Source organism: Bacillus rossius, assembly GCF_032445375.1.
Source record: "Bacillus rossius redtenbacheri isolate Brsri chromosome 4 unlocalized genomic scaffold, Brsri_v3 Brsri_v3_scf4_2, whole genome shotgun sequence".
NCBI lineage: Eukaryota > Metazoa > Arthropoda > Insecta > Phasmatodea > Bacillidae > Bacillus > Bacillus rossius.
In genome coordinates this window covers 591,325-603,495 of record NW_026962011.1, presented here as the reverse complement: position 1 = coordinate 603,495, position 12,171 = coordinate 591,325, and the positions used below count along the sequence as shown (strand labels likewise).

The following is a 12,171-nucleotide window of genomic DNA, read 5'->3' as shown; positions in this document are numbered from 1 at the left end:
ATTCTGTTTTACAGTTTCATTGTGTTTTAAAATGCTTGCACGTTTCTGTGAATCCAGTTGCAAGTCAACCCTACTTTTGCCGAACGTACCGAGCGATATCCACGCATGTATATGAGAGACTGACATTTCATGCCTTGAAATTGCCGTGTGAAAATTATTAAGATCTGAATAACCCCGGTCTTTACAGTTCCGGGGTGATTTTTCATTTGCAAGCAACAAACATGGCCAACAGAAGAGTTTTGTTAATGTTTCACTGCCACATAACCACACAATTTTGTTATAAAGCTCAGGATTAAATGTCCGTACAAAATTTTTAGTTTTGTTATCTGTTTTTAGATTACTAAGCGCTGGCGTCGGGCGCCCGTTTTTAAGATTTCTAACTTTTCATCAAATGAACATGATTGAAAAGGTTTATTAAAAATAGTCTCTACGACGTCATTTTTACAGTTATTCATCTTGCAAAATTACAATTTTACAACAAACTTAATTGTAAACTTATCACTAAATCACTAACCATCACACAATCTACTCCTGTTCATGCTGAATAAAATGTCACCTTCAAGCACCTGCACCTCCCACGTGACACATAAGCTTAACACAAGCTGCGACAAACACCCACGCCGCACGCGTTAAGATTGCAGTGAAAAGGAAAAATAGTAAAATTAAGAGTTGAATTACAACTAAATGTGTCTATGAATGTTATATAATTCTAACCCAAATTAAAAAAAAAACCGACTGAACAGACACTAAATGGACTCGTTCGTGGCCGCGCTGTGTTACTGATCAGTGAATGCAGAAGCAACTAGTGCATGCATGCGACCCCATCTTCGCGAGAGTTGGTAGTGACGTCACATCTGGAGAGTGGCTTTAGAGAACACCACAGCGCCGTACCGCGACAATCTGAGGAACTATTACAAGTATCATTCACGCTGTAGTCAATAGGTAGCGCTAATACATTTGTTTGCCACACGTCGCACAAATCGTGAACGGAACGAGATTAGCTATAAAGAAAAGGGAATAACTTAAGCAGAAAACAATTACAGAACTAAACAGCGAGATAGTGATCAATGCCACAATGCCCATAAAATATTAGTTTCATTTAGAGCATGCACTGCATGCATTGCATTCATGGAGAATACGCCCCTGGTAGAGACGCAAAAATTTGAGAGGGGCGTGTTAAAATGAATTCAAATTTAGCGCCATCCATTATAACGATTTCTCGTTTATGTTTGTTTATATAAATTGACGGTTTTTATTTTGTGTTGATAGAAAGAAACTGTTATCGTTTTGTCTATGGAAATAACAAGAACATGTATGTGTATAAGTATCAAGTAAAATTGTGATTAATTACGAAAAGTTATCATGTTACTTTAAATTTACAGATCTATAATTATGTTTGGGGAGAGTAAGAGAATTAAAATTAATGAAACGTTAAAACGACACATTACGTTTCAAATCATTCAGTAAATTATAATTATTTTCTTTTGATATTCATTCAAGATAGAAACTATTGGCATTCACTGTATGGTTGCTCACCTGCTTCAAATTTTGTTAGTCATACTAAGATGACTCTACTTCTGGCTAGAATATATATATATATATATATATATATATATATATATATATATATATATATATATATATATATATATATATATATATATACATACTAGCTGCCCGACCCGGCTTCGCACGGCTATACTAATGGAAAAAGAATTATGCCATATCTCCCATTTACAGTAATGGTAAATAATAAAAAATTCCGTGAAAATTTATTACAATGCTGTATAATGTACCGATGGTTTCCCGACTCGTGCACGCAACATAAAACTGATGTACCCGTACTTCGCTACGGCAGTCTACAGGCAGATCACTCTTGCGCCGCTCATAATACATGCCCCTCGTTGTGGGTACGCCACTGCCGCGCGATGCCTGTTGCCATGGAGACACAGAAGGCATGAACAATGCAAAATACTGTTCTCATGCAGACAAAGTACGCACTGTTGCCTGGTTTTAACCACCTATGCTATGGGATCTAATTTTCGGAAAATGTCATCCTGCGTAACATAAGGAACATTACTGTGAAGTTTCAAGTCTGTAAAATATATATACTTGAAAAAAAAGGGCAATTTTTGATATTTAAAGTACTTGCAAAATTTCAACGGTGATGAGGACTGCACTAACAATGAAATAGCCGTTGCCATAGAGACGAATGAAGCATCAACAAAGCAACAGCCGTTGCCATGGTGATTTCCTACCAAAAACTGGAAATAAAAAAAAAATTTAGGGTTGGACTACCCCTAACATTTAGGGGGATGAAAAATAGATGTTGGCCGATTCTCATAGATACCGGATAAGCACAAAAAATTTCATCAAAATCGGTCAAGCCGTTTCGGAGGAGTATGGCAACGAAAACTGTGACACGAGAATTTTATATATTAGATATATATATATATATATATATAGCGAAACTTAGTCGGTATATAAATTTATGTATTATAGGGCGCCTTGAAACTACTGACTTATAAATCATACAAACCGGAAAGGATTCATTCGTACAATTAGGATTTAATCTCGTTTACTCATCACAGTAATCACCATATAGTTGAAACTATCAATTTATATTTCCATTATTATTTAATATTACTGTAAGAGTCATAACTTCCTTTAATACGTAAGAGTAAAGCTAGTGTCTCGGAGAGCATGAGTGATGAAGTAGGACTCCTGGGTTTTTCCTGGATTTGGGTAGACACTGGATTCGAACTGAAAATAGGGTTCAAAACTACGGCGAATTCGTCGTCTCGTTCTTCCGCGACTGGACGTCCTTCTGGCTCTGGAAAGTGGTAAAATCAGAAACGGATGGACCTCACCAACAGTCTGTTCACTGAAGAAACTGCAGTCACATCTGTAGACAGCGGGATGTCGTCCCGGCAAAGACTCGTCCTTCGGATGTTCGGGATCGGCATCGCCAAATGCTAGGAACGCCTGGTGGTTCTCCTCTGGAGCTCTTCCGAAGATTTTAAATGTCTTTCTCGTGCATAATCCCCAACAAACGAAACGACCGACGCGGTTTGGTAGTTTACTTGAAGTTCGGAAATTTCCCTAATTCCGTCACTAAAAGTGCAGAAGTTTCTATTCACTCGTCGTTGTCAGCTAAATAATGAACTCCGCGGTTGTCCCGGATCAATTTATAGATAGTATAACGGATGAAAATAGTGATTCGATCCAAATACATGTCTGTTCCCTTCGTAGATCTTTCATACCAAAGCCTCGAATCCTTCAAACATTCTAAAACAACCGCCAAATTATTTTGACAACCATCGACGTTAAAACTTTCATAAAACAAAACCAGTAAGGAAAAGAAGAAGATAACAGCGCTAAATTTGAAATATCAAAATTTATAAATTCCATAGAGGACATGAATGACTAATCAATACTTCCAAAACTGTTTTCCCTCCTTAAACCATAAAATAAATAAAATGTAGGCTTCACTCGCACGTCTTCCAGAACTATAACTCCCTTACATAATTTGTTACATTAATTATATCAAGTTAGTTATCTTTAAACAAATTGAGCGTTTATAACTGTAACAAGTGCTTTCAAGCTGCACTATAAAAGAATTATTTATAATTGTTACAAAGACATGATTCCTAAAAATGCATGTAATCGTTACGTTAATCAAAATTAACTACATGAATTCAAAATTGTAAATTGAAAATTGTAAATTGATAATTGTAAATTAAAAATTGTATAATGAAATAAATATATTTATTTTGTATACCTCTGATTACCAGTTATACCATGAAATACATATGTAAATTTTATTACAAACAATTGGGTATTTAACGCATACGTGAAATGCATGACACACAAACATACTAAGTTACTAGTAGAAAAATTCAATAATATAGAATTCTACAAATTATGACACAACACATGCATTTAAAATGTAACAGTCAACAATAATTGTACTGCAGAACATAAATTACAAAGTTAATTATAAACTGGCTTAAATACAAACACATATACGAGCCAGCCTAGTGCCTTGGAAAGAATTTAAATAATGCAAGACACTAATATATTGACAGACAATAGTGTCGTAAATGAATTTTGATATCATTTGCAGACGTGTCAGATGGGCTCAACAGTAAGCCCTTACCAGGCATGAGAAGCATGATAAACAAGAAATAAAGCATTTACAAAGCTATTATAAGTTTATGAAAATGAAAGTTGAAATCGAACATATCGAAAATTATGGGTGTTCGGGACATGCCCACACCTTGCATGGCTTTGTGGTCATTCGCACAGGTGGCAGAGCATAAGTCCACAGTGAGTTTTTTTAAATTTAATTTAATTAAATTAGTGGCCAGCTGGCAGACAAAGGTCTCTCATCTGTTTGTACCGTGTGTCAAAAGCAAGTAATATTCTGTGGAACTTAATATTATTATTCTCAGCCGCGATCAAAATTCTCAAGTGTTTATGTTTGTGCAGTCAAAGCTAATTTTGAGCTAGCTGGAGGGTCAGAATGTTACACTGTAAAGTCATTTTGTTGCAGGTGTTGCGATCTTGCAGTGACATCGGCTCTGTGACTTCCCACAGTTGTGTGTACATGAAGGAATGGCTCGAGTGAACAAGAATACTGCAGCTTTCAGCAACTCAATACAGGCACCATTATCAATGTGCAGCAAAATTTAAAGCATCTGCAACTTTGTGGGAAACCTTACTTTCAAAATAAGTGTTCTATTAATTTTCATTTTGATTATAATTTGATATAATTTTTAATATGTGACTTTGAATATAGAGTTTGTATTCATGTTTGGTTGTTTCAGTAGAATTATGTTAGTTCACAAACATGGGGATTACAGTTTTAGGCTAAGAATTATTTAATTACTTATCAGTGAAATAAAAATACATATCATAAAAAGGGCTTTAATGTGTACTTTTAATTACTCTTAAAATTGTATTAGTGGAAATATAACAGCTTGGTAATATCATCATCCTTTATTGAACATACTATTGAGTAGACCTAGTGTTTTGTTTATTATTTAAGATTTTTAAGTGCCATCTCAACAGTCAATTACGTACTTTATAGATGCAGGTTGTTTGCAAATGGCGAGGCATAAATTTAATGGGTGGCAGTAAATGCCAAAACAAGCAACTTTTGTTAAGGAATATATGTCCAAAAACACCCTGCAAGGTTACAGCTATGTACTCCTCACATACGCAGTGCAGTGACATATAATGCTTCATGTGTAAGGAGATGGCCTATATGTCAATGGTGTACTACCAAATGCAGTAGCAGTAGTGTGCATTTTCAAGGGTGCTTTTACAAGAAACATTTATGTACTTTCATTCGGCTTAACCTGCAACTGCCCGAAACTGGGAGTCTCGTACAACGAAGGGTGATGTACTGCTTTTGGCTAACTTTAAAAGTCTGCATTCCGATAGTCACCTACTACTCACGGTGCATTTAAATATCACTGCACTGTGATTTTTCGTTACCTAATTTAATGTAGAATTCTTTAAATAATGCCAAGCTTGTTTATAAATGGAAATTGGTGTTTCAACTAAATTCCTGGACGTGAATCACACAGTAGTTTCTGCACCTGCCGCTAGAATTCACTGCCGTAGCAGCTATGTCGACAATCAAATCATTCCATTTGAAAACTAAATTTTTTTAACTATATAATGAAAACTAAAAAACTAAAGACTCTTGGGAAAAAATATCAAACTACAGCTTTGGACCGGATTTTGGACAAGGAATTTTATTCAAATAGTGCCCATCTTGTCAAAATTCATTAAACATTTAATACTTTAACATTTTTCTTTGTGTGAACTGTGGTAAATGGATGAGAATCGCAGGTAGTTGTCACACCTGCCACAAGAATTTGTGGCAACTATTGGACTATCGACTATTGGAATCATACAAGTTGCAGAGTGAAACTGTATAATAAAATAGTTCCAATAAAAATGAATAAAAAAAAAATTGAACAAACAAATATACCCTTGCTTTGAACCTAATTTTCGACAAGAAATTTTTTGAAAATACTGCCAATCTTTTTAAAATTCATTAAAATGTTAATACTACATATATAAAGTTATCCTTGGGATTTGTGAATTCTGGTTCATGCCATCTGCCACAGAGGCAGCACCGTGGTTACATATTTCCATTCCTTCATGAAATTACTCCTATCAAATGCAGTATTCTGAGCTAAGATGTTACACATGAAAATTGTTTATGCTTCGGACCACCAGACTTGAGGTTCATAATCATTCTTTTATAAAATGAACTACACAGTCACTGTGGGAGATGGCAAAGAATAATGGATTATGTATCAATGGTGTAATCTCAGGATCTCAACATATTTTTTTTGTGACTATTGTCTATAATGTATTCCAGGATAGTTTTGTTATCACCAATACTGGCACACCAATGTACTTGGTACATCCCCTCATGTTAATGCCGCCAAAAGTGGCACGATATCGGGACAATTTCAACTCTTGGGCACACAGAATTCATCGTGTTAAAATTCCATCCTTGGTGCATGTGCAGATCTATGCATTTCCATTGCATGCTTAAATTTCACCCTCAAAGCGCTTAAAGAAGCATAACTTTAAAAATAGTTTACAAGGGAACTAAACAACACCCAAGCTGTGATCTGATGTATATGTGAAGCCTTTGATTTATGGTGAACATATTATTTATAAAAACCATTCAAATCATAGTCTAAAATATCAGAGCTAGTATATAAATAAATGTGTAGTTGGACAGCTCTAAAAGGGGGATTAATGAGCGAAATATTTTTGTTTCCGCTTCTACTCTATAGTTAGATATTGTATACAATTGTAACATAATTGTTATTCATTGCCTGTGGTTAACTAGACTACAGAGTGGAGTTATTACTATTTCCTACATTATGGTATTGATGTGTTTATTACTTTACCTTTAAAAACTAACCTAGCCAATCTTAATAAATAATTTAAGTTTGGTATTGTAAGTCCAAGATTTGGTTGAAATTTTTTTTATTAATTTTGTAAATACATAATATACATTAAAGTGATTTATTGCAGTTGTCAAAATTGTTACCATGTGAAATTTCAAGTACCACCTGAATCCATCTTGCATCATATATTTTAAGAACACAATGTTGTGTTCTTAGTACAGCATGTATATTAAAAAAATGAGTTCTGTAGCTTCTGTAAGAAGTGATTTTTCTTGTGGGTTTGATTCCCTTGTGTTCATGAACCATTTTAATGTTATAATACATTGCAGTTGATGCCATGATTGTTCCACGAATACTAGGTGAATTAAAGCCTAAGTATTTCACCGTTATTCATCTAACAGAAGATTAAGTTGGTTAGGTCTGCTTCCATATCAAAAATAGTTAAAAGCATTAGTAAGTTTTTGAGTGTCTCAAAATGTTTATCTTTATTCTGAAAATTCTGAAGAACTCCTTCATTAGTAAGGGCCATAAAATCACTTAATTTCAATCCTATGAAATATTGCACAAATAGAAGAAATAAAGTAAAAGAATACTTTAAAGAAAAAAGTTTTTTTTTTTTAAATACAAATTTGCATAATTTGGTTTTTGCTGTGGCTGCCACTTCTTGCCTACCTCCAGCGACTATTCTTCCCACCTACAGCTGCATCACCACTGTGGATGCTATAACTTTTTTTCAGTTTTTATTTGGGGTATTTCATTGTGTGAAGAGTTTTCATTGATGATTAAAAATTTTCCCAAGTCTTCAAAGCCTTCCCCACTCTTGTGCTTAGAATCCACCAGGATAATAAAATTTGGTAGTTACAGCTTAAAATATAAATTTGTTTTAGATTTTTCCTTCAAAGAATTCCTAAACTCCATATTTATCTAAATGTGAGGCATTTATATAACAGCATTTCAATGTAGATTTGGAATGTTGCAAAAAAAAAATACTAATGAAGTTGTGCAAAGTAAGGCTGAAAAGTCACTTTTATTATTTTTACCTACTATTAAATAAAAAATCAAACTATTAACCCTTAGTGCATTGTGTAAATACCATTTCGTGCATGGCGTATGTTTCTTCTCAACTAATGTGGACCCTAAGAAAAAATTGGAGACTAAGCAATGCTTCCACTTCATTGGGGATAGAATGCATTATTAAATTCTATTTTAAATATATAAAAAAAAAAAGCAGGGATAGCCTAACATATATTACAGACATCACTGTATGGCTGCTGCTAGCTTAAGCTACATACTGTATATATTCAATGATCAATAGAATCCTAATGGTTAGCACCCCGAAGGTTCTTTACATATCTTCTTTGAGTTCAATCTTTAAAACCCAAGAATGTTTTTTTATTTATTTTCAGTTATCTTATAACCATTTTACTTATAATTTTAATGAGACCTGTAAAATCTGAACATAAATTATTATATGAATGTATTAGTATTCCTTGATGAAATGCACTTAACTAAACAGTAAACTAATTCACAGTAGTATACTTTTAACACTTGTTAGGTCCATACAAAGTACAAAATTAAATTAATATTTTTTAGTAATATGCAAGCTTGATGAAAAGCTTAATTCAATCCCAAATGAAATGCATTTGATCACCTGTAACCATTATAAAAATGTTTTTAATTCTTAAATGAAGGTTGGGTAAACCTATCATACAAACTAGGTTGGATCACAAAACTAAAGAGACTTTAAAACAACTGTACCTACATCAAAAGTTTTTTTTACATTCAAACACAATTTTAATACTTTTACATAATTTAACATATATAATATTAGTCAACAATTGACACTATTAAAAAAAATTATCACAATAAGCATAAATTTTGAGCTTTCACAAAAATAAATTTCTATCATTTACATACTGCCAATTAGTGAATTTACCCTACTGCTACACCAGCACACCTAACTACTGACATTTTTCCTGTGCCAAACTTGCCCATATAAACCTGTTTTCTTCTTAATCTGGAGTAGAATTAATCTAACCTGGACCTGCAATAAAAGTTTATCTATCCTGGAAGAAAATCACAAAGAATATTGAATGAATCTCAAAATATTATAAATTGGTACAAATAAATTGCTAGCAATTACACATTGTTCTTTTGTATCACAAGACACAAATAGCAAAAATGTAAATTCCATACTCAATATTAAAAGGATAATAAATAAGATACAATGCAAATGGAAGAAAGTACAAAATATAAACATTTTAAAGGTAAAAAATTGATACATCACACAGCACTGCTGGAAACAAATTATGTTTAAGATGTAATTAAGAAATATTATTTGATCAATTCACTTTTTTTTGGAACAAGCTAAATATTAATATTTACCTTTGGTGTTTGTGAATCCTGTAATCATGACAAGGTGTGCTGAAAGATAACATGTGAGTTTGGCATCAGTCAAAAAGAGTTTATAATAGCTAGTGTGTGACAAAAGAAAACACCCTCTTAAAGTGAAACACTGTCTTTGTAGGAATACATACATGGTGACAGCAAATTTATTACATTTTGTATTTAGCAATTACACTTTTTTTTTATAATCCAATCTAGTTTTGTAAATCGTAAAGTTAATTTGCTGGAGATTGCCATATGGACATATTTGTGGCTCAGAAAGTATAAAAGACGCTGCTAGGTCGTCCGACACACTTACACAACTCTCCGTACCTCGAAGAACCTTTTCAGGTAGTACACCTGTCCCATGGTCATGGCCACCAGAACAAGCGCCTCGAAGAACGACCACATGACGACGCGTGAGTTCGTGCTCTCGTTAATGCTGCGATGGATGCGATCTCGAACCGCCATGTACTCCTGCTCGTGCTTCACGCCCGTTAGCGCCGTCGACAGTTCCTTAATCATGTCCTGCAGCTTGTTGTGATCATCTTTGCCATCACCTTCCTGCTCGCCGGTAGGAGCATCGCCCACTTCCATATTGAACATCACCACCTTCGGGGTCATCGTCGACATCTTGTTGCTGAAACAATACGTGTACACGCCTTCCACGTGTGCAGCGAAGGTGTACTTGCCGCTGGTCTCCCGTTCTCCTTGATATATCACTTTCCCATCAGGGCCAATTATTTTCACATCTATGTCTAAAAATCCTCCTTCAGCTATCTCAAACATTAAGCCCATTTTAGTTCCCAATTTTACTTTATCAAAAAAACATTCCTCGGCATGAGCGTCAACAGTAATGAAATAACTATTAACACAACCGAAAAAAGCTATAAAGAGAAAAGTAACACTAAGCAAGTATATTGGACACATTATTGAATGTTTACTGCTCAACGTAACCGTTTCGTGAATACACTCCTTCAAAATATAATTACATAGAGTAAATAAAGAGTATCATTCGCTCAAAATTTTATTTCCACATCAACCATCAACATCACGTTCCAAGGACTATAAACACAAGATTTGTAACTCAGCGTTAAAAATAAAGAACCTTTTAGAGCTCATTTGTTTGCCGAAGATACCCGAAATCCCCATACACCTACAACAAACACAAAAAATAACACGTTATGAATTCTCGAACGATCATACCCGAAGTTTAGGATCTAACAACGATAAAGGCAGGTAATCATAAATGTGTCTTGATCACCATCTTGATACCGTCTTGGCGAAGACAGTCTTGTTTCTCAAGACAACAAATTCAATTTTCATGTTTCATAGTCGGCGAATAATATTAGCCAAATGAAGATTGTGTGCATGGCCTTTTATTTACTTCCGAATTTACAAAGCACATTCTTAAGACAACCAAAAATACACGAACTTTACAAAATTGACTGCTTCATTAAATATTCTGATACTTTTCCCTCTTCAATTTGTGTAACACAAGTTGAATGAAAGTAAGAATTGCCAGTATTTTGTCTTCCTTATGAGAGTTGAACATTAAGACATTATGTATTATTAGTTCTAACGATTTACTATTATCCTATTTTCTAAATAATACTATAAAATAAATTAAAATATTTATTAAAATACTATATTGCTAATATAATGTAAGAAACAATTCAAATTATTTTACTGAATTATTAATATTGACAAGAAAAACTAACCAATCATTTTCACTATATGAACTGTTAACTTGTTATTACATTTTATCATGTATAACTACCCTAACCTAGCCTATACATAGTGTCTAATATTAGTTAACTACTTTGACATCTCCCTCCTGGTCGCTTAGGCTATTGTTGCCCATTACCGCCCATGTGATAGTTTTCCCACGAGTGCAGAGTGAGTGATACAAATGTATCCAGTGCAGCGCGTAGAATGGCCCCGTAGCCGATATGGCGATAGCCACCCACACGGCTGTCATGTGACTCCTCTACAGGAGTTTTATGTATTAGTCTGCTACTAGTAACAGAATTATTTATTTCATGTATTTTTTGACTTTTTATGTTATCATCTTATTTCAATAATTCATTCACTTTTATTCAACATGTGTTTTCGTTCATGAAAATGGCCTGAACCATCTTTTGTTTTCTGCACATTTCGCGCGCGAAAGAGACCCCACACGGCACCGCACAAGCCAACTCAGTCGTCGTTCACCTAGCGCAGAGGCTGGACGCCCAGGCACACCGCAGATCCATCATATATTTGCAGTTACCGTTTTTAACTGCTATAATAAAATCATCTTTAAACCTTTTCTTTTCACTCCGCAGTCGACCTCCATTCGACTCGAGGTAAAACTAAGCCGCTTAATGTAATAGTTTCATCGTTGCATTAACGTGTTCATAGTTGAGACTCTGCAGGAGTGCAGTCGAAGGGCCACTCCACATGGACCCCTCCTCGATCAGTGAGTGTTAATTACCTGACTTTTGGACATCGCCCACTCTGGACAGCCCACAGCTTAAAAGTACGCCTCGATTAATTAACAGTAATTTCTACATGGGAACATTGGGACGGGTCATGTATTGACCATGAGAGATGCATACCTACAGGGGCCCTCCACCCAAGCTTAATATGTAATTTCTCCTTTCAGTTTAACAATGTAGTCGCTGCCACGCGACAGTACAAAATTTTAGTATCTAGTGTGAACTTCTTCATTGCCATGTAGTAATTGTCAAGTATAATCTTATTATGTTTGTTAAGGGCCTAATTTCTCAGTGTTTCATTTATGTAATTTTGTGTCTAAAACTCTCGCTACTAAGATAGTCACTGTCACTTACGCCACCTT

At 34.6% G+C, this 12,171-nt stretch overlaps 2 protein-coding genes across 4 annotated transcripts in view; one reads left to right on the top strand and one right to left on the bottom strand.

Annotated features, from left to right (window-relative positions):
- Positions 1 to 4,928, top strand: part of LOC134542231 (DNA-directed RNA polymerase III subunit RPC6) — a 54,187-nt gene extending 49,259 nt beyond the window's left edge. For all 3 annotated transcript variants that reach the window (XM_063386321.1, XM_063386320.1, XM_063386322.1), the window contains one exon: positions 4,556 to 4,928. In XM_063386321.1, coding sequence (XP_063242391.1) covers positions 4,556 to 4,630 — 75 coding nt within the window. In that variant the 3' untranslated portion in view covers positions 4,631 to 4,928. The remainder of the gene's footprint in view (positions 1 to 4,555) is intronic.
- Positions 4,929 to 8,591: 3,663 nt separating this feature from the next.
- On the bottom strand, positions 8,592 to 10,471 carry LOC134542232 (transmembrane emp24 domain-containing protein 2). The gene has a single exon (XM_063386323.1). It carries the CDS (start codon positions 10,257 to 10,259, stop codon positions 9,645 to 9,647), a length of 615 nt encoding a protein of 204 aa, XP_063242393.1. The 5' UTR covers positions 10,260 to 10,471; the 3' UTR covers positions 8,592 to 9,644.
- Between the last annotated feature and the right edge of the window lie 1,700 nt (positions 10,472 to 12,171).